Raw genomic sequence first — 26864 nt, forward strand, 5'->3', positions numbered from 1 at the left:
CCCCGCGGTTCAGCCTGGGGAGGGACCGGCGCAGACAACTGGAATTTCCACTCCCGGAGTGGGATGCGGGATGCAGAGAGCCAGGGCTGGATGCAGCTCGGCCCATTGCTACCCTCCTACACACACAAGTACGTCCTGCTCCACCCCCCTGCACGCTTCTGACACCCCCCAGCCCTCGGCCGGCGGCACCGGGGCACTCACAAGCCCCGCTGGGCTCCAGGGTGCCGACCGCCGTGGGGGGACAGCCGGGGGGAGGACAGGCAGGGGACGTGCCGCCGCCAGCTGCTCCCGGGGCTAACAGAGGCCAGCAAGCCGCGGGAGGATGCTCGCTACCACTTTATTATGACAAAGGCTACAAGCCACGCTATTTTTAAAGTGCATTATTATTATTCACCGTCAACAAACCACAGACACAAGCCTGGCGTAGTGCAGATATGGCCAAAGTGGCAGAGGACGCTGAGCCAAGAGCAGGGCCAGGGAGAGCTGGGGGGATGGAAGTGACGGGGAGGGGGCCTCAGGCAGGTGCCGGGGTACAAGCGCTGCTCCAGACAGACCCAAACCCCCCCCGAGCCCCGGGAGGGTGTCACGGACAGCAGGAAGGACAGATGGATGGACAGCCTCACCCGCCACAGCGGGAGGCTGGGAAAGGCATGGACCTCTCTGCGTTCCTGGACCACGCACTGGCACGGGGCTGTGCCCCGGGAGCCCCCACGGTCCCCCAGAGGAGCCGGACGAGGACCCAGCGCTGCTCACCTCTGCACGGTGTCCCCAGACGACCACTGCCCACCGTCCCCAAAGGGGGTGAGGGGCTCCGGCCCCTGGGTCAGGGCTCAGCCGGGTTCCTCGCACCATCCCGGGGCCCCCTCCGGCACCCAGCACCGGGACAGGCTGTCGGTGGCTGCAGCATACGCGGCTCCCAGGGGACAGCCCCATCCTTCGGGCCACTCCAGGCCCTGCTCAAGGAAGACCCCCCCATCCAGACTGCCCCGTCCCAGACCTGGAGCAAGGTCCCTGCAAAGGTGCTGCTGGGGGACGGCAGCCATCTGTGGTCCCTCCACTCCCAGAGCGGTACCCGGGGCCAGCTGCCGGCTGAGAAGGCAGAGTTTAAAGTGCTTTTTTCTTTTTGCATGGGGTGCTAAAGCCAAACCTCCCCCTGCCAGAGAACATTTCCCCTTTATCCCCAGGGCCAGGACCAGCGTCAGAAACCCCTCGGCAGGTTTCTGAGGAGCCTCCCAAACCTCGGCGCAGCAACATTCACAAGCCCTGTGCAATGGAAGGCTCCCCCAGCCTCGGGGACCTGCTCTGTGGGCTCCTGAAGTGCCCGACATCCCCACAGAGCCCGTGCCGCTCCTGCCGGCGACTGTCCTGACAGGGGAGGGTGGAGGAACCAGCTCCGGTGCCGCACAGTCACGAAGCTCCTGCCCGGAGCGGGGGTGGCTGAGCCCCATCTCCCCCACCGGGTGCAGCCCCAGCCGGTCAGCAGGGTTCCCCCCCCATTCCCAAAGCTGCCCCACAGAAGCATCCACACACCAGCCCCAGATGTGCCAGGCAGCTGGGGACGGGCACGAGCTGACCAGTCACCCCCAGCCACGAGAGAACGCCGCAGGCTGGGCGGGCTCGCGGCTCCTGCCACCTCCGGACTCTTGCGCTTGCAGCAGCACCCCCGTATCACGGTCTCTGACCAGCTCAGCGGCGTCCCTACCCAAAGTGACTTTTTGCATAGTGCTGCTCTGCCCATCCCCGGGCACCGTGCCACGGCAGGCGGTCCCTGGCCCCCCCGCCAGCGGGGGCAGAGGGGAAACAGAGCCTCAGCGCCGGCAGCTTGGGGCCTGGGGACCGCTGCAGCCTCTTCTCTATGGCTTCCAACCCTGTCACTGTCCTCTTCAACGGGACAAAACAGGCAGCAAGAGATAGCGCCCGAGACCAGAGCCTATCCCCGGGGACAGGGGACCACCAGCCCCTCTGCCCCCATGCCGTGACCTGCCTCTCGGTGCAGGCGGTACCTCACTTGCTCTTGTTCTCCCAGCGGTTGGCAGAAAACGGAAAGAGACGACTGCGAATTCGCGGCTGTCCCTCCTCCTGCACCACAGCTTTTCTCCAAGCCCCAGCCGCTTTGGTCCGTGGGCTCCCTGCAGCCCGCAGAGCTGGTCCCGAGCCTGCCCCAGCCCGGGGCTAGCAAAGCTACCGGCGGGGCAGCAGCCACTCACACTCCTGCCCGAGTCTCTCTCCGGGCGTCTGGATGGGAAGTAGCGCTTGTGACACACACAGCAGCGGGAAGAGCAGCAGTCACGTCAGCGTGCAGCGAACACGGCATCGCTTACAAGGTGCAGCAGCAAGGTGTGCTGGGGACCGCCCCGCACAGCCTAGATGATATCCGTCTCCCTCTCTATGCCGACGTACTTCAGCGCGTCTGCCTGGCTGTACCTACAAGAGAGGAAAGTCACGGCTGCTGGAACCTCCCGCGCTCCCCGCAAACGTGCGCAGGGAAAGCGGGGTCAGGCCTGCGCCCGTCGCCAGCCCCAGGGTACCTGTAGTCAAAGAAGAGCTCCTCTCCTGCCTGGATGGCCCTCTTGGCAAAGATCCCTATCCGGTGGTCTCCGTTCACCATCACAACTGCAACCAGAGAGACGGCATCAGAGACGGGCGGCTCCAGCTCAAGGCCAGGGGGTTCTCGCAGTGCTTTGGCCCTGCCTGGCCATCCGCCGGTCCCCGGGGCCACGCTGCCCTCGGTGCCCGAGCTCCGGGCACTCCCCGGGGAGCTCCGGCCGCTCTTGGCGGCGACGTCTCCTCCCAGGCCAGGGCCGCCGCAGAGCGGAACGGGGCCCTCACCAGCAGGAGCGTGATTTGCTGCAGAGAAGAGGGGACTTTGCCCAGGTTTTTGAAGTTCTGCTGCTCCCCCGGGCTCAGGGCGACTGCAGACCCCAGAGAACCCGCTGCAATCCCAGAGCTGAGCAGGACCCCGGAGAACCTTCCCCCACCGAGATCTGACAGGGCAAGGATATCTCACCTTTGGCATAGCAATTGGGGTTCACCGAGTGATTAGCAAAGCGGATTTTATTTCCTTTGCGGGTGGCGTCGACGACAAAATCTGTTAAGAAAGAAAAAAAAAAAAAAAAAAAAAAGAAGAAAACTGCGGTGTAAAGACAGGCATGCCGCTCTGGCAACAGACGGGCTGAGACTGCCCGCCCGGCCACCAGCCCCCTGCCAGGAAGCCCAAGTTTCCTCCAGCCCTCGAAGCTGCAGGCGAGTTACCGTTGTTGAGGTTGAAGAGGAAGCTGGACATGTACTTGTCGTAGACCTTGCCTCGCCGGTCAGCTTCGTCCTGCGAAATGAGCTGGAGAAGGAGAATGGCCCCGAGAGACTCAGCACCTGAGGGCACCGCGAGGATCCCTGCGAGGAGCGGTGCTCCCCTTCCTCCTGGAAACACCCCCCCACCCACGGCAGGAGGTCCCCAGGGCTCCCCAGGAGGGGCAGAGACAGGAGCGGGGCTCACCCCTTCCACAACACGCTCCTTTGCGGTGTGGGGGCTGAGGGGCACTGAGATGGGTCCCCAAATGGTGCAAGATTCAATCTCTAAACCCAGTCAGAATGAGCCATGGCCACGGCCGGGCTGGGGAAGGCACGCTGACCCGCCGGACCAGCGGCCACTGAACACAACCGGCCAGCAGCCCCAGCGTGGGCAGCAGCACTGACCTCGCCGCAGTACTCGGAGATGAACTCATTCTTCTGCACAGACTCCTTGATGAAAGTCCCCCAGCCAGCGACATCCGACGGTGCCAGTAGCAAATGCTGGAGGCCAAGGTGAAGAGGAAACGGTTGCGGTCGGCAGGCCCACCACCCCCAGCACGCAGAGATCACCCCTGAGCATCGGGCATGCCAGAAAGCAGCAGAGAAGAGGTCTCCACCTCCCGGCGCAGCGGCACACGCCGGGGTTAGGGCAGTGCCCAGGAACGGCTGCGCTCTGCTGGCTGCCATGCTCGAGTCCCAACGTCTCGGGGTCGAGTAACTCCGAGGAGCAAAGGGGAGCCAGTGTTCGTCCAGCATCCCCTGGTTTAAGGTGACACACAGCTCCCTGCGGAGCTGTAGCACCGTTACAGGTTGCAGCACCATTAGGCTGGAGCTGTACATACTCGACACCCACCGATGTGCACCTTTCTCTGAATTTTGGCCTTTTTCACAGGCAGTCCTGCCCTGACCAGCAGAATTCAAGACCTAACCTTTCCCTGCAGTCATTTTTACACTCCCTTCCTCACGTAACTCCCGTCTCCTGCTTTCCACACCCATAATCCATACTCCGGATGAAGTGCCGCAGAAGCCTGGGGCAGAGCAGCTTCTCCTCCAGACCTCCTCACCCGAGAGCTGCGGGCGGCTCGCTCACCCTCTCGCTGTTTATCCCCTCCACCCTGAGGCGGGGGTCTGGAGCCACGCTGCTGGCGGTACCTTTTTGAGCCCTCGCTGGATGCTGCAGTTCTTGCAGGAGACCACCTTGCAGTCCCAGTGCTCGGAAGCCCCGCAGGTCAGGCAGAGGTCCGGATCGCACTCCCGCACGGCCAGGTAGCACGGGCACTGCTTGGTGTTGCACTGGGTTTTGCAGCGGCAGCCTGGGAAGCGGTTCTGACCTGCAGCGACACAGACCAGGGGTTTCACACCAGGAGGTTTTTCAGCAGAGACAGGAGCCCCCAGACCTTCCTGCCCTCAAAAGTCACCAGGACGGCGCTCACTAAGGACACAAGGAGACGCGGTGAAGGAGAGGCAGCCCGGGCAACCGGGAGCTGGAAGCAAATCCCAGAAACGCTCTGGGTGCACGGGGGCTTTGAGCAGCGCTCACACCCAGAGAGCACAGACCATGCACAGGGTCCTTCCCAGGGAGGCTGTGGCTGCCCCATCCCTGGAGGTGTCCAAGGCCGGGCTGGATGAGGCTTGGAGCAGCCTGGGCTGGTGGGAGGTGTCCCTGCCCAGGGCAGGGGGTGGCACTGGATGATCTTTAAGGTCCCTTCCAACCCGAACCATTCTGTGATTCTCTGATTCCCACCTGGGTGGCTGGAGATCTGCCTCTTAGGACTCATTTTGTGCAATTTGAAAATAAACAAGTGGGATAACATAAGCGTAACAGATCAGTACAGAGAATGTTGGAGCCTGAGCTGGCTCCCTGTCTCTCTGTAGTCCTCCCAGCCACAAGCCGTGCTGTGACCCTGAACGAATCCACCCTCAGAAGCCCCACTGATGTGGGCAAGTGGGGCTACCTCCATTGCAGAGCTGGGAATGGAAGCCCAGAGAGGAAAAATAACCACGGCAGAGCAGCGACCCAACTCCCACCCTAACTGCTGGCCACAAACCCCGCTCCCAGGGAACCAGCAGCACCACCCGCGGTTGTTGATGCCGGAGGGAGACGCGCGGATGAGCGTTCCCTAACAAGAGCATGTATCTCAGCTGCTGAGAGTCGCGGGGCAGCGCGGAACAGCTTCCCTTCGGCCTTCAGCAGGGCTGCTATTCAAACTGCCGCAGACGGACAGAGCAGCGAACGCCGGAATAAAGCAAGCCTCCGGCAAGCCCCAGCTGTGCCCCCTCCCGCCGGTCTGTGCCAGGAGACCTGGCCGTTCTCCCGCCCCACAGCCCCAGGTTTCTCCTTACAGTCAGGGTTGCACTGGCAGAACTTCTCGCAGAAATTCTGAGTCATGATGCAGGGGCAGGAGCTGTCACAGGGATGCTCGGGGTGGTCGCAGGGCTGGTAGTTGTACACCTGGGTAGGCGAATTATCTAGAACAAGAGGAGAAACGCCCGGATTAGAAGCTGCACGTTGCAGAAACGTTTAAAAGCAGCAGGGCCAGGGCCTCTGGAGCAGGGAAGGTGCCAGCTCCCCGTTTGCCTGCAGAGGGCAGGGAGCCCCGCAACTCCCATCGCGCAGCTCCCGCAGACCCACGGCTGCGGTTACCGACCCACGGACGTGTCTGCTCTGCCCCGATCGGCCCCGTCCTACAGCGGGGCTGCACGCCAAACCCCAGCCTGCCCTCTGGCTGGAGGCCGCCCGCACCGTACGCCTCAGCGGCGGCGAGAACTCCGTCCCGCGGGCGGGCGGGCGGCCACGCAAACCCGGCGCCACGCAGCCTCAGCAAACGCTACCTTTCTTCAGCTGGATTTTCCTGCAGTGCGCGGCCCAGAGCCTGGAAGAGAAGCAGAGAGGGTCTGAGGGGACGCACGGGATGCTGGCGGGGAGAGCCGGCCATGGCTTGTTCGGCACCGGCGGCCAGACGGAGACTCCAGCGAGGCCGTCTGGCTGCTTCGTGCATTAATAACCACCAGCCGGCCGCGAAGCGGAGGAAGATGAGAAACGACACAGCTATAGCATTAGTTATTTAAGGGAAACGCTAGAGCCAGAATAATACGGGACACACCGGGATCAGCACACCAGAGCAGGTTGTACGCTGGGGAGCTGAGGCCATGGCTGCTGTCAGGATGGTGGTACGGCCCTGCAGCGCCCTGCCACCCTCCCCTCGGGCTGAGCCGGGGCCGCGGAGCCCCCAGCCGTGGCAGCAGCGCGGGGGGAGGCCGGGGGCAGCAGCCGGCCGGCAGCACGGGCAGCCCCCCGCGACAGCGGGACGTGCGCGCAGATGGGAGCCAGATGGGGATTACCAGGAATGTGCTGGCACAAAAAGCGGTGGATCTGGTTGCGTTTTAAGAACAAAACAAGCTTGTCCAACACTTGCCTGTGCTTCCTTTTCTTCTTCTGGGATGGATTCATCAATTCGTTCGTTGGCAGTTTTGTTATAAGTGATTCTTTCACTGCAAACTGAAAGACCTACGAAAGAACAGAAGCGAAAAAGAATAAAGTTCAGTGTGCTCAAGTTGTTTTTATCTAAAGCATGAACAGGGAGCACAAGTAAACACACACAGGGGGGTCCCGGGAGCAGTACGCGGGCAGTTCTGCCCCATTTCACGGACCGCGGGTGCCATTGTCCCTCGTGCCTGGGAAACAACAGCGCCCGGCTCAGACAAGGCTCTCCGGAGAGAGCCAACAGCACCGGGCACACGCGGGGCTGCAAAATAACAACACTGAACTGCGCAGAGCGTTGGTGCGACACATTCCTCCAGGCGGTGTGTGGCAGAGAAGGAAAAATAACCGGCAAGCCGCTTCCGAGGCCTCCCTTTGCTCCCGCCCGCTCCCGGCACCCACCTGCTTGCAGGTCTTCGTCCCCAGCAGCCTGGCAATGGAGCAGAAGTTGTTGAAGTACGTCCCGTGGAAGACGCGGAAGAGCGACTCCTCGGCTCCCGTCCACTCGACGGGCTCCTGCGGCGTCTCCACGGCGAAGAGCTGGGAGGAGGCCGGGCTCAGCTTCTGCTTGGTGGGGGTCTGGCAGCGGGAGTTGGCCTCTGGCGGGGGGGAAAAGGCGGACGTCAGGCCGAGCACAACATGGCAGCGCACCCTCGCTGCTGCGGCTCCCGAGGGCAGTGGCCCCCGGGACACGCTGCCTCCACCGTCCCCGCACCTCATGGCAGTCCCACACCAGCTGGGATGGTGGCACTGGTCCCTCACAGCACCAGAGCCACCATGACACCTTCCCCCCACCAGGGATGGCCCAGGACAGAGATCCCTGACCAGGGCTGCAGCATCAGTGAGGCCCGAGGATGAGGAAGCTGCCCTCCCCTCTCGCACCTGAGAGGGGACCCAGACGTATGGGACCGCTCTGTCCCCCGGGACCTCATTCTGCCCATGCCACCGCCACGTCCCCCAGCATGGCAGGAGCAGCTCGGTGCTCATCTGCGGCCCCAAGGAAGTGCTTGCCCCTGGCAGGTCCACGGACAGGCCTCCCTGCCCCATCCACTGCTCTGTGCCGTGCTGGGGACGGGCGACCGACGGGCATTGCCGGCTGGGGACACCGTCCTCGGCACAGCCGGGCAAGGTGCTTGAAGCTGGGGGCTCATGGCTTTGCAGGTCCCAGCAAAGGTCTCTCTCGCAGCAGGGAGGGCAGGACACGGCGTCCTGTGTGTTTGTTTAAGCCCAGCTGGAAACCCCGACTCCGTTTGCCTGCTCCGAGCTCCGCCGCGGGGAGCCACGGAGAGCCCCAGCTGCGCGGTGCCGCCGTCCTTACTGCTCACGGAGGAGAGGGGGGCCGGGCTGGCATCGTACCCGAGGAGCTGGAAGCCCACTCGTTGCCCGTGTCTCGGTCGCTGTCGCCCTCCCTGGTCTCGGCGACGGCGGAGGAGGCCGGGGCGTTTGAGCAAGAAGCGCCCACCATGTGGTGCCTGCGGCGGCGCCGGCCCGAGCACTTGGACCTGGGGTTGTGCAGCGCAGCGAACTCCTTGGCTCCTTCCTGCAACCAGAGCAGAAGACAAGGCGGGTGGCAGATGACCAGGGAACACAGAACGGCTTCTCCACAGACCCCGGGACAGGCCCTGCCACCACCCAGAGAAGGTGGAAGACCTTCTTCACAGTCACTTCAACAAGTGCCAAGGCCCTGCCGGCTTTGCTTCCCTCTGCACCGCTGCCTGGTCGGGAGAGGCTCCCTGGCCTCTCCGCTCTGGTCCCCTTGCCCTGACAATGAATTTCTCCCTTGCCCTAGCCCTAGCCCTGCAGCTCCCCCGCACACCCCGTGTTGCAGCAGCCGACCAGCTCCGACCCCCCCAAGCACCCTCTCTCCCCACCCGCAGCTCCGTCCCCGGCCACACGGCGAGGATACATTTCTGAAAAGACCATTTAAAAATATTTCAAGCCTTCTCCCCACCCGCTAGGTTCCTTCCTCAGCATTTTGAACCCGGGCTTCATTTTTCAAACACTGCACCAAGGTCACGAGAAATCGCTCGTCGCCACAACTTCCCATCTGCTAGCTATGAAATTAGTCTTCGTTAGCGATTTGCTAAAACCTGGTAAGGTCTGTCTTTGGATTCACGCTCCCCCTGCATCCAGTGAGGATCGGAACTAATCCTGAAATACCACCACAAGTTGTGAAAAGGACCCGCAGGGTTCTGGAGAGCGGGATTTGGCCGGGCCACTTCTCTCGGGGTTTCAAAAGCAGCGACGCAGAAACCTACCAGCCAGAGGAAACAGTCTGCGCCGCAAGGATCTGGCTCGATCTTGGTCTCTCTATTCTTTCGTTTGTACACATTAGGAGTAGCATGAAAAGCTGAAAAAATAATAGTTATTTTTACTATTAGCATCCTCTGAGGGTCTCCCCCCGGCGCTGCAGGGGACAGGGGCAGGCGGCCGGAGCCCCAGCAGGGGCAGGAGATCCCGGCCAGCCCCGCTCCGACCCGCGACGGGACCCAGCAGCACCGGGACACGCTGGGGAAGGAGAGGCCATAGGAAAAAGATCCGCTTTCGGACTGAAAGAAAAAAGACCACATGATCTTAATGTTATATCTTTTAATAAATAATTCACTGGAAGGAGTCCTGTGACTTTCCAAAGAAGCCCTCAGACCTGGGAAACAGCAGGTCCAACAGCTACTCGGTATCCAAAAGGCTCTGGCAGAACAAACGGCAGGAACATGACTAAGGTGAAGCTGTGAGTTCCAGTGAGGCAACAAAACACAGGGGCATGTCCAGACTTTGGAAGCGAAACATTCAAGCCTTTCCCTGACGAGCTTCTGCAAAGCAAGAGTAAAGTCTATTCGCGGCTGTGCTTCTGGCAGACGCTGCCAGGAGGCTCGAACGCGGCGTGCTGAGCAATGGTGAGAGAGGGGACGGCCACGCAGGTCGGGTTTTACCATCCGTTTTGAGCGGAGCCGTCTTTACAAAAAGGCTTCTGAGCACCCGTCAGCTCCCGAGGCCGCACGGAAGCTCCGGGTGGGCACCGCTCGGTAAAAACTGCGGCACAGACACTAAGCAAGGCGGACAGAGAATGAAGCACTGAGGAAAAATGAGGAGGAAAAAAAAGGGCTCTAGGGAAGCGTCCGGCCGAGACTGCACTTACGATGCAGAAAACAGTCGTATTTGAAGCATCGGCGGCAGAAGAGGGTGTGGAAGGAGTGCAGGGACTGCTCCCGCTGCACTGACTTGGCGCAGGGCCCGTCGATGTTGGGGGTGCACTGCGGCGGCAGCACGTTGGGGTCCGACACTTCCGTCAGCTCCCGGTACCTATTTGACAAACACAAACACCCGCAGATGTGCCTGCTTTTCCTAATCTGGGACATTTTACACGACTACGTTACTATCTGGGCCAGCAGGACTCCGGCCCGGGTAGCCTGAGGCCAAACTCAAGTTTCTAATGCTCAAAAATCGCTCTGCTGACGGTGCCTGCAGCCAACTGAGCTCTCCCTTCTGGTGAGAGCGCACTGCTGCCTCCTGACATACAGATGGCAATTGTTGCTACGAAAAAAATTGTTTGCAAGGGCACGTAGCGATAGGACGAGGGGCAACGGTTCTAAACTAGAGCAGGGCAGGTTTAGATTAGCCATGAGGAAGAAGTTCTTTCCACTGAGGGTGGTGAGACACTGGCCCAGGTTGCCCAGAGAGGGGGTGGAGGCCCCATCCCTGGAGACGTCCAAGGCCAGGCTGGATGAGGCTCTGAGCGACCTGATCCAGTTACAGATGTCCCTGCTCACTGCAGGGGGTTGGACTAGATGGCCTTTAGAGGTCCCTTCCAAGCCAACCCATTCTGTGACTCTATGAAAGGTAAGAGACAAGCGGAGATCTTCTACCTCTCTTTCATGTCATCTGGGAAGCCGTATTCAGGAAACATGGAAGAAATAGCAGTGAATATCATGTCATTTGGAAACCGCTTCTTCGAACACTTCTTGTTACCTAAGGAAAAGAAGAGACACAATTCCTCCGTTAAGATGGAGGTGAACGTGTCTTTCCTTCCTCTACAGAGACCGATTCCACTCGCTGTTCAAGACCATATTCTAAGAGACAGAAATATAATCCCATATACAACGGATAAACCTTTTGTCCTGCAACCAGGCTAAAAAGCATTTCCAGATGCAGGACACTGCAACTTCCAGAGTAACCTAATGTCTTTCTGGAAGTACTAACAGTTCCTTCAGGACTATTACTATTTATTTTTACCAAGACAGGATTTGCAGACAACGCTTTTCTGGTCCTGGTATTTGTGCTACCCGTATCGCTACAAACCAAAGACGAAGATGGAAACTGCCAGTCAGCACTCCTAAGGTCACGCAGGACACACGGAATTCCCACAAACCAGAGCAACAAGAACTCCGGGTGGCACAGGAGAGAGAAGAGGGACACGAATACATGGAAAACGGGTCTGGAAGGGATTCGAAAAGGTCCGCCTCCCTGGCCTACAGCAGGGTCAGATCTACCTACAAACCTACTGACAGGCACTTGCCAGACCGGCGCTTGGAGACCTCCGAGAGCAGAGATCCCGCAGCCTCCCCGGATAACACCCCGCCGCTTTGCTCATCTGACCATGAGATGGTTTTCCACATGACTCATCTGAATTCTTCCTCCCGACACTTTATGCCGGTGACTTCTTCCTCTGTCCACAAGGGACAGCGAGAACAACCCACGTCCCTTCTGCTTTCTGCTGCCGTACCAGAGCTCGCCCAGCCGGTCACCAGAGCTCGCCCAGCGGGTCACCACCTCGGTGACACATCAGTGACCAGGAGCGGTGGCAGGAGAGCCGTGGGGCAGCTGCTCAGGTAGGGCAGGATGGAAACGTGACCAACGTAACCCCAGTTCCTGCGGCCAAACCCACCTTCCACCGCAATTCGCTTTCTTTTCCTTGTGACCGGCAGCTCCTCTTTCCCATCCTCCTGTTTAACCTCAGAATCATTGTGTCCTTCCTCTTCCTCGTCCGAGTACTGATTCAGGGCATTCACGAGCTCCAGGAACACGGCATCACTGATGAGGACCGATCCCGAAATCATTTCTGAAAACACAGAGAGATGTCAGCCCGTTTGTGGGAGTGCCATCGTCTTGCGCGCTCCTCATGGTGGTAAACCACAAGCCACCCACACGACGTCGTCAGCAACCAGAATCCCCCTCTCAGTTTTGTAGGGATAGGTGGGATTTTAACGCTAGAGAGCCACAAGAGTGGCGTTACATTTTTAGCAATCCCAGGACAGGCCATTCCAGACAGTTTCCCCTGCCTTCCACCCCTCCCGGCAGAGTTTTACGATGGGGAAGGCAGCGCTGTAGGGAAAGGTGCTGCCTTTTCAGAAATGAAAAGGCTGATTAAAGCCTTAGCTGAAGGTCACAAGCGAAACGAGTTTGCCGAGCTCCTCCCGACCTCTAGCAGGTGTTCCAGCACCCCAGAGCCCCGTGAACAAGAGTTCCCGAGCTCCCCCCGGCCCAGAACAGAGCGGGGTATCAAAAAGCAGGACCGTGTCCTTGCAAACCAGAGCAGAAGGAATGTTCCTGATGTTCTGCTCTAAGAGCTCCCACAGAACAGCTGGTTACTGCTGCCACCTTTTGACTTCTTAACTACTTTGAGAAGTTGTTTGCGAGAGACTGAGCGGGCAGCGCTGGCTGCTCCCGGCTTACCTTCCTCTCCGTGAACTTTCCCGTCATAGTTATTAATAAGCTCTTCGATGAAAGTTTCGTCTTCTTCCTTCACCTCGTCCCCCATGTAAGGGATATTGCACAGAACAGTTTCATCCTCCACCTGAAAAGAGACCAGATACAACTCCGAAAACCAGGGCGCCCCGATCCCCAGCCCCGCTGTGTCTCTGGGGCTGCTCCGCTCTCTCCGCCCCCGCGGATGGCACCGCTGCCCCCCCGGCCTGCAGCTTCCGACGTCCCACCACTGACATCTCCCTGTTATCCCAGGCCAGCAGCACAGCTCTGACCCCTGAAAGCGCAACTGGCTTTAAAAAAAAAAAAAAAAAAAAAAAAAAAAAAAAGAAGAGCTGTGCCTCCGAGGCTTACAGAAACTCAGGAACACGCACATCGCCAAGAATAATAAACAGCCAAAAACGCGTCGGAGAGATTGTGTTCGAGGCAGAGCAGAAACTGGAACAGCGAGAGGCAAACCAGTAACTCACTCCCCGCAGGAACACAGCCAAAGTGAGGAGCGTTCTCGCGTTAGCCGCAGGAGCGAGGACATTGGACCTTCATTGCCATGGCACCACCGGCCGAGGGCTGGTGTCACGCTGCTCCCCAGGCTGCTGCGGGAGGCTCCGGAGAGCCCTGCAGGTGCGGGAAACACATCCACACCTCGCGCCAGGCAAAGAGCCAGGCCAGCCACACACCACCGGCTCGTCTGACAAATAATCTTCACCGCAGCACGCCAAAACCTGCGTTTAAATCGCTCCCCGCACTACTACGATGGAGGAACCAACCCTCGGTAGCATCTTTACAACAAGACCAGCAGCGTAATCCAGTCACAAAGGAAAGGACCCGCCTAAGAATTAAAACCCTGCATTTAAAAGGGAAGAAAAGCCTTAAGAAAAAAAAAAACAAACCAAAAACCAAAAATGCCCCCCAGAAAAACATTTACACCTTGAATCCTGCGAAGTAATGGTGGCCCTATCAAGGGGCCAGGTGTAGAGGAGAGACTAGGTGGGTGAGACAGCGTGGATACACGGCTGTTTCACGGGATTCAACAAAACAAGCAACTAAAACAACACTTTCCGTCATCTCTCGAGCAGATATTGCTCAAAACAAGCGGGTTGAGGAAGGCGTAATCACCCCACGACCACGTAACCACCACACACCAATCGCAGCAAGACCTTCCGACGTACCATGAAATTCTGCTGAAGAGGGGACCAGGAGTACATGATGGGCACCAGCGCCACTGTGTTTAGGGTCCTCATGTACAGCGTCTGGCTCGGAAATCCTGGGAAAATGCTCTCAACAGTACACTGGAAAAGAGTTAACAAGAGGGGCAGTGAGGAAACCGCCCTCCAGGACACATGTGGTGAAGCCTTGTGATCACTTTTTGGGGCTCCTGCATAGGAAAAGCCTTTGGGGTGTTCCCCCCCCATTTCTGCATCCCAGTAGGGTGCGAGGCACAGCCCGGCACTGACACAGGACAGCACACACAAAAACCGGCCCCTCGCAGCCCCCTGCGAAGCCAGTTCCAGCCCACACTTGCTGCCGCCGTGCCCTCTCCCCTCCAGACCTGCTTGAGGAAGGGGTGCCCGCTGACCGGCTTCATCAGCTGCACCGGCTGAACTCGGAGCTTCTTCCAGTCTTCGTTCAGGATTTGGGTCTTTTCATGCACCTTCGCAAAGTTGGCCACAAAGAGAGCCTGAAACGAGAGAAAGCGGCACTCAAAATTGAAGAAACCACGTTGAGAACACTAAAAAAACCCCTCCGGAGATTTTGTTTCAAGTATCAAAACGCATGCGAGGCAGAGCATTCCAAATCGATGATACTCGTTAGAAGGAATCCTAATTGAACTCAGCACTGGTACAAAACCGTGCTGAAAATCGACCCGACGGCCGGTGGCTTTTGACAGCTCCTGATCCCAGCCACCCTCTCCCAAATCCTGCCGGCCCAGGAGAGCAGCGTCGGAGTGTCCGGGGACCCGCAAGCGTGGCGGGGGCTCTAGTGGGGGAGACACCGCGCGGAACGAGCGGAATGAGCCTCCTGCCGCGGCTCTGCACGAATCGGCCCCCGGATGCTGCCACGGCTCGGGGCTAAGGATGGAGCCGGGGAGAGGCAGGATCCCTTCCAACTCATCGAATCACAGAATCGCCCGGGTTGGAACGACCTTTCAGACCATCGACTCCAACCACCAACCTGACACTGACAAAAACCATCACTAAACCGTATCTCTAAGCGCCGCGTCTGCCCGGCTTTTAAATACCCCCAGGGATGGTGCCTCAGCCCCTTCCCTGGGCAGCCTGTTCCGATGCTTGATGACCCTTTCAGTGTAAAAATTGTTCCTAATATCCATCCTAAACCTCCCCTGGTGCAACTTGAGGCCGTTTCCTCTTGTCCCATCGCCTGTTCCTTGGGAGAAGAGCCCGCACCCCCCCTGGCTACACCCTCCTCTCAGGGGGTTGTAGAGAGCGAGAAGGTCTCCCCTCGGCCTCCTCTTCTCCAGGCTGAACGCCCCCAGCTCCCTCAGCCGCTCCTCGCAAGGCTTGCGCTCCAGATCTGTTCATCCCGCGTGCAGCTAAAACTCCGCTTATCGATTCCCGGGGCCCACCCGATCGATCGCGGCTCGAGCGAAGCCCTCGGGAGACGCCGGTCCTGCTCCCGCGACCACCACGTCCTCACCTTCGCGCCCATGTTTGCCTGGAACCTCTTCAGCTGCCGGAGACGCATGTATTCCGACTTGACTTTTCTTTTCCAGTAGATAATGCACTTCGACGTGGGAGGAGCGGCGATTTCCATTTTGCTATAAAAGCGCAGAAAGGACAAATACCGAGTGACGGGAGAGCTCCACGCTGTAAACAAGCGCTATTAGGAAAAACAACCCCTGCGGATTTTAAACGCGTCGCAGACTTTAACTGGGGGGAAAAAATAACTGCGTAAATCTCCTCTATTTACGGAACAACCACGGCTCAAAGCGCCCTGACGAACCCGGGGGGGGAGGTTGGCCGGGTTCCTGGCCCCCCCAGCCCCCACCACCCCCTTGTGGGCAGCGACACGGACCCCCAGAAACCCCGAGGGGGGGGGGGGGGGGTCACCGTGTCCCCCGCCACACGCCGCCGGGGGGTACGTTGGCTCCCGCGCCGCCCCCCCCCACCGCCGCCGCCGCCGCCGCCGCCGCCGGGTTGGCAACGGGGCACCCCAGCGCCGGCCCCCCCCACCCGGAAAGGCGCCCGGCGGCCGCTCCCTCCCCTCCCGGACCCTCCCCGGTTCCACGGGGCCCCCCCGCGGTGATTCTCCCCCCACCCCCCCTACGATCCCGCACTTACTCCTCGGCCATCGCGCCTGGGCGGGGGGGACGGGGTGGGGGGGGTGGGGGGGGCCCAGGCCGCGCGCCCCTGCGCAGCCGCGCCCCGCCCCGCTGAGGCCACGCCCCCGAGGCCCCGCGGCCACGCCCCCTCCCGTATCCGCCTACGCGCTGTGGGGCGGTCCCCAAGTCAGGCCACGCCCACTGCGCGCAGAGGCCACGCCCCCGAGTACCCGCCTACGCGCTGTGGGGCGGGGCCAAATCAGACCACGCCCCCTCTGCGCTGTGGCCGCGCCCCCTTCGCGGTGTGGCCCCGGCCCCGTCCCGGCGGGGGGGGTCCTGCGCGACCCCGGCCCGACCGGGACCGGTCGGGCCGGGGTCGCGCAGGACCCCCCTCGCCGGGGCGGGGCCGGGAAGGAAGCAGCACCGGTCCTGCCCCGTCCTTCCCCTCCGGTTTCCCCCCCCGGGACGGGAGTTGGGGGCTCCGCGCTCCCGGGAGATCCGGGACACCGCGGGGGGCACACAAGCGGGGCCGGCCCGTGCCCGCCCCCCCATCCCGCATCCCGCATCTGACGCCTTGGGAGCTTCGCTGAGTCAGCCCGGTGTGTCCCCATCTCCGCCACCCGGACCTTCCCGGGCATTGGTTCGGGAGGTGGCGGGGGGGGGGCGGACCGGGAGCGGGATAAATCCCCGGGCACAGCCCCCAGCCCGGCAGTAGAGGTGCCGGGAGGATGTTCCGCGGGGCGCAGCTCTTCTGTTGCCTGCTCCTGCCTCTGCTCCAGCGGGGTAAGGGCAGCACGGACCCTCACCCCCCCACCACCCGGGGGGCGATCCTGGGGGTGGCGGCTGGGTGTGCACGGAGGTGTGGGGTCTGGAGGGTGTGGGGTCTGGAGGGACAGCGAGCCCCCGCGGGGTCCCTGGTCTGTTTCTCCCCTCCGTCCCAACGCATCCGTGCTGGGCGGCAGCTCCCCCCGATTCCTCTCGGCCTCCCCTCGGGGGATGCTCCAGGCAAGGTTTGCCCCCGGGGTCGGGGTTGGCTCAGAAACGGCTCTGCCCCAGTTGCTGCCCCCGCAGCCCTCCTGCTGCTCTTCCCTCCCCTCCGCCCGGTCCCCTCTGCTGTGCTCAGCTCACGCTGGGAGCAGGAGGGGTCCCTGGTGTGTTGGGACCACCCCGGTCCTTGCCCCAAAGCTGGCTGGGCTCCGAGGCTGGCACTGGCGGTGCAGCCCTGGCACCCCGTGTCTCCTTGCTGCAGGGTGCGGGGACACCGAGTACGGGGACCTTGAGGACGAAGGTAAGACCTTGGTGCCATTGTCCCAGCACAGCTCTGCCTGGGTGCTGCCGCTGGCAGAGGCAGTGTCCGCTCCCCTGGGGGACGGGGCCTGGCCCTTGCATGGTCCCATGGGTCCTGCCAACGCCGATGGCACCATCTGTCCTTCCAGGTCTCTACCTGTACCTGGACGAGGACGGTGAGTGGAGCTGCCCTCCTGCCACCCTGCCTGTCCTCCCCACAGCCCCGTGCGATCTGTGCAGGGGATGACAAGAGCCCAGGTCCCAGTTTGGGGTCCCGTGGGGCCCTGGCAGCCCCAGCACGGGACCCCCAGGGCCATGTGTTGAGCTCCCACATGGCCAATGGGGCACCCAGCCCTCGCTGGGCAGAGCTGGGAGTTTTCCCCGGGGGTGTCCCCAAACAGCCCCCCCCAAACCTGGGCTCAGGAGAGAGCTGGGGGTTGGGTAGGATCCCAGGGTCTGGCCGGTGCTCTGCAGGACCGCCGGAGGTGCTGGGGGGGGCAGCCCGCTGCCAGGACACCTACCAGGACTGGATCTCCCTCTACTGCTGGGCCCCCTTCCACGCCACCCTCATGGCCACCCCCGAGGGCAGCCGCTGCCGCTGGGACCAGATCAGCAGGTGGGTTGGTGTCACCCCGGCGGTGCCGAACGCACGCTCAGAGTGGGGCTGCTGCTGTGGATGTGTCCCCGTCCCAGTGGGGCGGCCTGATGCCACGTCCCCACAGCACCTACAGCGAGCTCTCCGGCTGCACCCAGCTGCTGGCCCAGCTGCTCTCCTGCCCCTGGCCCGGCGCCGTCCTCGACGCCTTCTTCCTGCAGGTCCACGCCGAATACTTCACCAACTGCACGGGCACCGGGCCCCCTGGGCTGGACAGGCTGCCCGCCGGCATGGCCGTGGCTGCGGCTGTGGGGCTCAGCTGCCTCGTGCCCCTCGCAGCCGCCCTCACGCTCAGCAGAACCCGGAGAGGGGCTCAAACACCATCGGGCATCTGCCCGGCCCCTGCCTGCCCCCGCGCCGGCGAGGGGCCCGCAACAGCCCCCGTCCCTCCCAGCCCTGGGAACTGATGAGCGGGACGAGGGTGAGGGGACAGGGCAGAGCAGGGACGGGGGTCTGGGTGTCCCTGGGGATGGAGTGGGTCCTGTGGCACGGGGGGAGGCTGGGCCCGGGACTCTGGACCCCCGCATCTGCCCTGGGAGGGGGAGCATCAGGAGAAGGGTCCCGGGTGGGTGGTCCCGACCCTACCGGGGCCAAGCCCCCTCTTTGGCACCCCGAGGTGGGGGCTGGCAGAGAGTGCCAGGGATGCCAGGCTGGGGAGGGGGGAGCCTCAGGCCTTGGCTGGCAGCCACTGTCCCATCCCTGCCCATCCCATCCCTCCGGACGCCGGGAGGCTGCGCTGAGATCACTGGGTGTCTCCCTGGCAGAGGCTCCCGCCGCCCGGCCGGAGGCTCCAACAAAGAGCAGGACCAGGGGGCTCCCACCCTGTGGCCACTAGAGCGCCGGGGCCTGATGGCTTCCAGATGTGGCCACTGGCCCGTGAAAGGTCCTGCCGTGTGCCCTGGAGTGGTGGCTGCCCGTCCCAGGGAGCGTCGGGTGGCTCTGCCAGGATGCTGAAGCCCGGCGAGATCAACTTTCCGCAGCAGGGAGGGTCCCCCCGAGCCGAGCTCCATCGCGCTCCGACTCTCGCTCGGCGTCCCACGGGCCGGCTGTTAAAGGGAAAGCTTTGGGCTGGCGCTCTGCCCTGGGCCAGAGGTGAAACGAGCTCACCCGGCCTCAGCCCGGTCCTCGGGTGGGAACGCTGTGGGGTTGGGGTCGTCCCCGGTGGCGCTGCTGTGCGGGGGGACACGGCGCCAGGAGCGGGGGGCGCTGGCAGAGCCGGGCGGGCGCCGGGCTGGGCGGTGCAGGAGGAAGGCGTCGGATGGAGGAGCGGAAACCTGGGCCAAGTCTCTGCCCTCTCCCCGCCACCCTGCCTCAGCCTTGCGGCTCCTGCTGCCGCCCTCCCTCCATGGCTGTGGGGCTGCCCCTGCGACACCGGCCATGGGGCAGGTGCTCCGGGGAGCCAGATCCCGGGGTGTCGCGGCCGTGGGTCCCCCCGCCGCCCCCACGCCCGGGCGGCAGCGCCTGTCCGGGGACGTTACGCTTCCCCGTCCACTCCCCCCGGCTGCCGGGCTGCTTGCCCTCCACGCAGGAGACGAGGGATTTCACAACCCAGCCCAGACAGGATTAAAGAGAAATACACAAGTAAACAAATAGCGGTTTGGTAAAACTGGACGTGCTGCGCGGGGAGCGGAGCCTCCGGGCGGCCGGGTGAGGCGCGAGCTGCCCGGGCGATGCCCGCGGGGGCCGGCACCGCGCGGCGGGGTCCCGCCGGGAGAGCCGCGTTCGCGCAGCGCTGAGCAATCTCATTTTTCACACGTCTCCTGTAGTCAAACTGCCCCTGTCAGAGGAAAGGAGTTGCTTCCTGTTATTTCCATTGAAATACTTGTCCCGGTCGTTAGCCGGCAGGCTTTGGCAGGATGGCACGGCGCGCGCAGACGGGCTCCGGCCGCCTCTCCCGAGGGCTCCTGCTGCTCTGGGGTAAGTGCGGGGCGGCCCCAGGGCCGCAGCTGCCGGCAGCGGGAGGCTCTTTGCCTCGCACCACCCCGCACGCGGCCGCCCTCCTGCGCGTGGGGCCCGGGGACGGGGTCCCGGCTCAGCCCGGCCCGCCGCCCACCCCGCCATGGGGCCAGCCTGGCAGCACCGGGGGCGGCCATCGCCCGTGTGGCCAGGGGCAGGCGGGCACCGGGCGCTGCGGGGCGTCCCCCACCACGCTCATCCCCCATCCTCCCGCAAATGGCCCACGGGAAGGGCTGGGGAGCCCTGCGAAGCCCCGGGCTGGGACAGAGAGGGGCTGGACGGGGCCGTCGGGGACAGGGAGCGGGACCGGGCAGGCTGCCCTTGCCGCAGCCATGGTGCCAGCCCGGCCGTGCCCGAGCTCCGCAGGAGCGGTCCAGGCAGGGCCCAGCGGGGTGGTTCACCACGCGACCGGCATCGCTGCCCCACGGCGTGGACCCTCAGCGAAGGGTGGAATATGGACGGGGTGGTTTTCTTGGGCCGTGGGGCTCCGGTGGGCCAGGCAGCGGGCAAGCGGCCAGAGGGGTGGAGGCGGTGCATGGCGGTCTGCGCTGGGTGTGGGCAGATGGCGGGCGGAGGGGCTCTCCGGCAGTGCTGCGCCACGGCCAGCGCTTCCTCTTCCTGCCCTGGCCCCGTCCGGCTGCACTGCAGCCACCGGGGACAATGGGGTGGCCCCCGCGATGGCTCCCCACAGGTGGGGGGGGCACACTCCACGGTCCCCACACAGCCCCTCCGAGCCCGTGGGCAGCTGCCTGAAGCCTGGATGCCCCCTGCCCACACCCTGCCCATATGGGGGGCTGGATGCCCGGGCCCCAGCGTACCGGGCTCTGGCCAGGACAGTTCCCCACACCCTGGCCGCCGGCTCCAGCGGCCCCCGAGGGACACCTGGCAGCATTTCCCTCCTGCAGACCCCAGCCTCCGCCGGGGCAGCTCCCCCGCCAGCGCCTGTCCCCCTCTGACCCTGTCCCCTCCCCTCCGCAGCGCTCCTGGGGACTGGGCTCTGCCAGGCGGGCGCCGAGCCGGAGGGCTTCAACCAGGACGCCAGGACGAGCCCACCCGTGGCCGCGTTCAACTGGACGGCCCAGCTCGTGGGTGAGTGCTGGGACTCAGCGAGAGCTGGGCAGTGCCGCGGTGCCGACAGTGCCCTGGCCGGGGCCAGCTCTGCGCTGCAGTGTGACCCCCCCCCGGCTTTCCCCTGGCTGCTTGTCCTCTGTCTGTCCCCAAAATAGCCGGGCTGTGCTGTGGAGCCCTCCCTGGCACTGGGCATAGTGGGGGCAGCCGGCAGCAGACTGCCCTCCTGCTGGGCATTGTCCCGGGGCTGCTGGGGGATCCAGCCCCCCACCATACCGGTGTCACCCCCACTGGCCTGGGCACAGGTCCGGGCGCTGGGTGCTGGGTGTCTGGCAGGGAGCCTGCGCTCAGCGCCTGTCCCCCGCAGAGGAGACGTACACCAACATCACGCAGAAGTGCTGGGAGTTCTTCGTCGACCTGATGAGGAACGTGACGGCGTCGGAGCTGTGCGAGTGGAAAGTCATCAGCAGGTACGGGGTGGATGTAGAACCCTCCCGGGCAGTGCTGCAGGAACGCAGGGGCGGGCTGTGACAGGCTCTGGGGACATCCTCGACTTGGGGAAGCCGTGTGTGGGGAGCCTTTGATGGGGGCATTCCCTCCGTCCCCAGGGACATACAAGCGGAGCAGCTCCCAAGACAGTGAAAGTGTTTGATCAGGGAAAAGCCCCCGGGCTGTGCCAACGGGCCACCAGCTCTTGAGGAACCCAGGACCACCTCCAGCAGCTCCTGCTGGGTGCAGAGCAAGCCCTGGGCTGTCCGGAGGGGTGCTGCTGTGCCACGGGGGTGGCTCCCCCGGGGGGTCCACCATCCCCATGCCCTCCTAGCACCCCGCATCTTTCTCCCCCAGGCCCTACAGCTTGCTGCAGGCCTGCCTGGAGGACTGGGCTGACCACCTGCGCTACGGCTACCCCAACGCCCTGGCGGAGCAGTACATCTTCCAGAGCCACCACCGTTACTTCCACAACTGCACCCTGGAGCACCAGGTTTACTTCGACCCTCCCGAGGACGTCCTGCTGGCCATGATCATCGCCCCCATCTGCCTCATCCCTTTCCTGGTCACTTTGGTCATCTGGCGCAGCAAGGACGGCAAAGCTCAGCCCTAACAATCCACGCTTGGGTGGTCTGCCCGTCGCAGGCAGTGGGGCGGGGCGGCCAGACCACGGGGCAGTGGCGGACCTGTGGGTCCTGCCCCCTTTTCCCGGCTCAGCCCCACGGATGGGGAATTAAAGGCTTTTTCCCCCCAAAACGTGCTGCTGTTTCTGCTGCGGCTCCGCGCCCCGCGGGGACCTGGGCGGGGGGGCGTGGCTCCGCGGGAGGGGCGTGGCTTAGCGATGTGGGTGGGGCTAAGAAGCGGAGGGCGGGGTTTAGCGAGGCGGGCGGGGCTTGGTTGGTGGGCGTGGCTTGGTGGCGACACGGCTTGGCGGCGGGGGCGTGGCTTAGTGTGGTGGGCGGGCGGGGCTAATAGAGGGCGTGGTTTAGCGAGATGGGTGGGAATGTGGGAGTGGTTTGGTGTGTGGGCGTGGCTCGGCGGAGGGCGGGGTTACGTAGGGGTGTGTGGCCTGGCGGAGGGCGGGCCGGAAGCGGAATGGGGCGGGCCGGAAGCGGACCGGAAGCGGGGCGGAAGACGGCGGCGGCGGCAGCGGTTCCGGTGGCGGCGATGAGTTTCGCGTGGCCCTGGCAGTATAGCTTCCCGCCGTTCTTCACGTGAGCGCGGGCAGGGGACGGCGCCGGGGCGGGTGGTGCGGGACGGGACGCGCGGGGCTGAGGTTAGGCCGAGTTGGGTCCGCCGGGTCCCTCCGCGGAGCCGCCCGGTCGCTGAGCGGAGCCTTACCGCCTCGCCTCCCCCGTAGGCTGCAGCCCAACTGCGAGACGCGGCAGAAGCAGCTCTCGGCCTGGTGCGCGCTGGCGCTGGCCTACAGCCAGCGGCACCGGCTGCCCGCCATGACGGTGCGGGAGGCCCAGGACAGCCCGCTCTTCACCAACCGCCGCCTGCAGCGTATCCTTTGGGGCCCGGCCCCGCTGCCTTCCCGTCCCCTCCCTCCCTGTCCCGTTCGGCCACCGCCTCCTTAACACGCGCCCAGGGAAGCTCCCGCTGGAGTCCATCCAGGTGGTGTTGGAGGAGCTCCGCAAGAACGGTGGGTGCCCTTCGTCTGTCCGTTCATCTGTCCCGCGGCCCCCGTAGCTAGGGGCGCAGGGAGGGTGTGAGCTGCTGGACAGCCTCCCTCCCGGCGCCAGTAGCCGGCTCCTGGGGCTCTGTAGCCCAGCCAGTGGGTGTGGGCCGTGCCACTGCTTTGGCAGGGCCCCTGGCTCCCCGGGGTGGGTGAGGCTGTGGGGGGAAGAGGGGGCTCCAAAGAGAAATGAGTTTCTGTAAATGTAGCGGTATTTATGAAGTTGGCACGAGCGGCCGCGTGGTGGGTAGAGGCGGGGACCTGAAGCTGCCGGTGGGCGCAATGTCCAGCCCGCGTCCTGAAATCGGCGGGTTTGGTTGTTACTGCAGACTCGCGCTCTGATTAAATGCCTTCTCCCTGTTGATTTTAGGGAACCTGGAATGGTTAGATAAGAACAAAACCAGTTTTCTGATCATGTGGAGGAGACCAGAAGAATGGGGAAAGCTCATCTATCAGTGGGTGAGAATGCAGAAGCTCCTGGTCCCTGAACGGGCTTTCTGTGTCCGAGAGGACAGGGGATATTGGCTGCGCTTTGTGAAGAAGACAGCTGTAATATTTTTCTCTTGCTTCCTCACTGCTTTTACCTTTCTTCTTCCGTTTCTCTCTGTTGTAGAGAAGCGTAGAGATGTTACAGCTTTTCACGTGCTGTAAGATGCAGTTTGAGCAGCGGACGCAGTCGTCCCCTCCCACTGCAGCTGGCTGTTCCCTGTGAGGACAGAGCAGCGTTGCTGCGTTGCCTTCATATGGCAGAGTCCTTGTTGCGAAACGCGTGGGCAGAAAGAGCAGAGGGTCAGGGAAAGCGACCATCTTAGTTTCCTCAGTCGTCATTTCTTGACTCTCCAGTGCCCCAGAGCATTTCCAGAGTATTTTTGCTCATCGAGTGCTGTCTACGTTCCATTTCGCTTGCACTGGAATGTACGAGAGATCACGCCGAGGATGTTAAATCACACGGGTGAGATTTGCTGTATTGCTTTTATGTTTCCAGGTGTCGAAGAACGGCTTGACCAACTCTGTATTCACGCTGTATGAACTGACCAGTGGAGATGACACAGAGAACGAAGGTAATGTCATATGTTATGTTCTGGAGCAGGTTTTCAGAGCTCACCTGATTTGAGCGTGTAGACGGTTGATTGTCAGATCATGGTTTTGTAGATTAAATATTTTAAGGTTGCTTATGCAAGCTCACACCAACCGCCACTGGCAAATGCTGCTCTGAAGGCTTTTTTACCACTTTGTGTGAGCATCTCCCTTTGTTATCACTGTTTGCATTTTAAACCTTCCCCCACCCCACAAGCCTCCCTAGTGCGCAGCTCTTATCTGGCGTGAGGTGCGGGGTGTTTTGGTTTTATGCCTGGCTTCTGCGCTGCCTTTGAGACTGCTGTGACTCATTCCCTTGTCTGTCGACCTTCAGGCTTTGTTCCTGATGCAGCAACGTAGTGATGAGTCTGTCAGTGTAGCCGTGACTCTGGATTTGCCGTAGTGTTGTGGCGCTGGAGTCTGAAAGGTGCTCTTCAGAGCCCTCTGCCTCACTGCCACCGGTCCCTGGACTTTGTAAGCCTCTCTGTTTCCTGATGTGATTTATTTTTTTCGTTTCTGTTGATGGGGATCTCTGTCCTTCCCTAGAGTTCCACGGCTTGGATGAGACCATGCTGCTCCGTGCCCTGCAAGCCTTGCAGCAAGAGCACAAGGCTGAAATTATCACGCTGGACGATGGCCGAGGTGTGAAGTTCTTCTGATAGGAGCCCCCTCCCCTCCACTCCGGCTGCTGAAACAGTTCTCGCTGTGAAGGTTCGCTCTCCTGGCCTGGTTTCAAGCTGTGACCGCAAGCAGCTGCGTACTCGGGATTTCTTGGGGCAAGGAGAATCTGCGAAGCCTTCCAAAGACGTGACTTGTTAGAAATATTCAGAGGTTCTCTGTCTGTCTTTTCTCCCTGTTGATTGTGTTTGAGAGGCTAAAGCTGCTCTAGGCGCTTCTGAGAGGGACCACCCAGAAGTGAAATAATTGGGCTGCTGCTGCTCATCCTCGTTCCTGCGAAGGACACAGCGTGGTCTCTTCAGCTGCCTGGTCAAGCTTGGCCTCAAAGGGCACCTCCTTCCCTCCTGCCAGCCGTGTGCTCGGGCTCTGCAGCCCCCGCGGCTTTGCCAGGCAGGGTGAGAGCGAGCACAAGGAACTTGCTGTCGCTGCTGTGCCGTAGAAGCCCTCAATGGCAGAATACGTGCTTGCTGTGAAGCAGGCTGTGCAGCGGGGTGGGGGTGGATGCCAAGGAACTAATTTGAAGTAATTAAAATGAGATGTATTTATAGAGCAGCCCGGGTGTTTTCGTCTATCTCTAGTTTTCCATCAGAAACAAAACAGAGCAGTGTACCAGATTCTTGCCCTTCAGCCGCGTTTCCTCACTGCACCAGATGAGCACAGCCGCGTGCCGGGGGGAGGCTGGCCCTGCCGAGCCACCCCCCACCCCAGTGGGAAGCAGCAGCGCAGGTGCTTTTTTTCCACATGCCGGAGCTACGGACTGTGTGGGCCCTTACTGCCTGTCTTCGGGGCAACCTTTGATTTCATTTGCCATCTGCAGTCCGCTGAAAGCTAATGGGTTCGCTGCCGAGGTGGCGGGGTAAGCTCCGTGCAACAGCGGCTGGTAGAGGGTATGACTAAGTTTTTAGATTCTGGGTGCCGATAAGGAAGTACCCAGCTTGTCAGAAACCATGAGCTGGCTACAAAGACCCGGTAAATCTTTAACGGCTGACGGGGGCAGCTGGACGGCTGTACCGGGCAAGGATTGCGCTTGCCTTGCCCGTTCTTTGCCCGAGCATTTGGTGCTTGTTGTGGGCAGAGGAGGGGGATGCTGCGCTGGAGCGACCTTTGATCGGACCCAGCGTGGTCGTTCTCGGGACCCGCCGAGCGCACGGTGCCCGCTCCCCGGCGCGCTCCGGCCGTCTGTGCTCAGCCGGCGCTGAACAGCACGTCCTGCCCTGGGAGGAGAACTCGGCACTGGTTCAGCTGCTGCGCTGCTGACACCCCTCATCGACGGTAGGTAATGTTCAGTGTAAGACAAGATGCCGGAGTCCAGGCTGAGTTTGTGGGGGCGTAAAATTTAAGTATTTCCTTTTTGTAGCGGGAGCCCATTGACCTGAACTCGGCGGGATGAACTCGGGCTTGATCTGGGCACGTAGCTCTGGAGCTGCGGCTGGAGGCTGGTGACCAGGGTTCCTCTGTGCCGGTGACAGCAGTGCCATGGAGGAATTCGTTTGATGCTGAATAACGAGCCTTTAGCAGCCAGGCCTGGGATGTTTATATTCCTTGCTCTCTGTAGATGTGCTGCTGACCTCTCGGCATTGTGTTCCGAGTTGCATGTGCTGTATGTAACCTGGCTGTCCTTCAGTGAGTCTGTATTCTTAATTAAATTTGCTCCCTTCTTAGGAAATGGCTGATGTGACATTAGATAAGCCTAAAACCAGCCTTTTTCTTTCCAAGGCGCTCCTGGCAGTGATTCACTGGTCTTTTTTCAGCTTCCTACTTAGTTGCTTAATTAGTGAGAGGAGGAGGAAGAGTACGTCCCCTCCTTCAGAATGGACATGGTGTAAAATTCCTTTTTCCACACGCTCTCGGCTGGTTACAAAAGGTCACATCCTTGTGGGACCCGCTCCCTGGGCCGGGCACTCGGCTCTGCCACGGCCGCCGCAGCAAGGTGCTGGCAGACGCTGCCGTGGGACGGTGCCGGTGATGGAAGAGCTGCTGGTGCTGCCGCCCTGGAGGGAGCAGATGTTCCCTGGTTGGGGACGGGGCGTGTTGGAGCTCGCGGTGATGTGAGCTGCTGCTGGCAGGGGAAACAACCTTTTAATTGTCCCCTGAAACCGGCTTCCTTATCTTTATTCAGTGCTTCATAGCATTTGATGGTGTAATCGTGGGATTGGGACACCAGAGCCAGCCTGGAGACGCTGTGTGAAGCTGCTCTGGTGCGGCAGCCCTCGGGTGCTGGGTAGAA

At 62.0% G+C, this 26864-nt stretch overlaps 3 protein-coding genes across 4 annotated transcripts; 2 read left to right on the forward strand and 1 right to left on the reverse strand.

Moving 5' to 3' along the window:
* Nucleotides 1-320: 320 nt before the first annotated feature.
* On the reverse strand, nt 321-15870 carry EZH1 (enhancer of zeste 1 polycomb repressive complex 2 subunit). The gene is made up of 20 exons (XM_074561649.1): nt 15769-15870; nt 15125-15245; nt 14019-14147; nt 13639-13758; nt 12440-12560; nt 11652-11825; nt 10633-10735; nt 9906-10069; nt 9028-9119; nt 8126-8309; nt 7172-7368; nt 6705-6796; nt 6121-6161; nt 5632-5757; nt 4441-4619; nt 3694-3789; nt 3253-3334; nt 3008-3088; nt 2529-2613; nt 321-2424 (listed from the first exon to the last, which is right to left on the reverse strand). Exons 1-20 carry the CDS (start codon nt 15777-15779, stop codon nt 2364-2366), a joined length of 2259 nt encoding a protein of 752 aa, XP_074417750.1. The 5' UTR covers nt 15780-15870; the 3' UTR covers nt 321-2363.
* A 3386-nt stretch (nt 15871-19256) lies between these two features.
* RAMP2 (receptor activity modifying protein 2) lies at nt 19257-21960 on the forward strand. 2 transcript variants are annotated; one of them, XM_074562227.1, is made up of 5 exons: nt 19257-19338; nt 19458-19608; nt 20626-20736; nt 21083-21185; nt 21562-21960. In XM_074562227.1, exons 2-5 carry the CDS (start codon nt 19548-19550, stop codon nt 21815-21817), a joined length of 531 nt encoding a protein of 176 aa, XP_074418328.1. In that variant the 5' UTR covers nt 19257-19338; nt 19458-19547; the 3' UTR covers nt 21818-21960. The 2 variants fall into 2 exon arrangements, with proteins under 2 accessions (XP_074418328.1, XP_074418329.1); XM_074562228.1 differs by lacking the exon at nt 19257-19338 and having other exon boundaries at nt 19448-19608.
* A 317-nt stretch (nt 21961-22277) lies between these two features.
* On the forward strand, nt 22278-25189 carry VPS25 (vacuolar protein sorting 25 homolog). Its single transcript, XM_074562229.1, has 6 exons — nt 22278-22418; nt 22565-22710; nt 22796-22849; nt 23253-23341; nt 23868-23943; nt 24506-25189. The coding sequence occupies exons 1-6, from the start codon at nt 22300-22302 to the stop codon at nt 24616-24618; spliced, it is 597 nt and encodes a 198-aa protein (XP_074418330.1). The 5' UTR covers nt 22278-22299; the 3' UTR covers nt 24619-25189.
* The last annotated feature ends 1675 nt before the right edge of the window (nt 25190-26864 follow it).

Source organism: Larus michahellis, chromosome 18 (genome assembly GCF_964199755.1).
Source record: "Larus michahellis chromosome 18, bLarMic1.1, whole genome shotgun sequence".
Lineage (NCBI taxonomy): Eukaryota > Metazoa > Chordata > Aves > Charadriiformes > Laridae > Larus > Larus michahellis.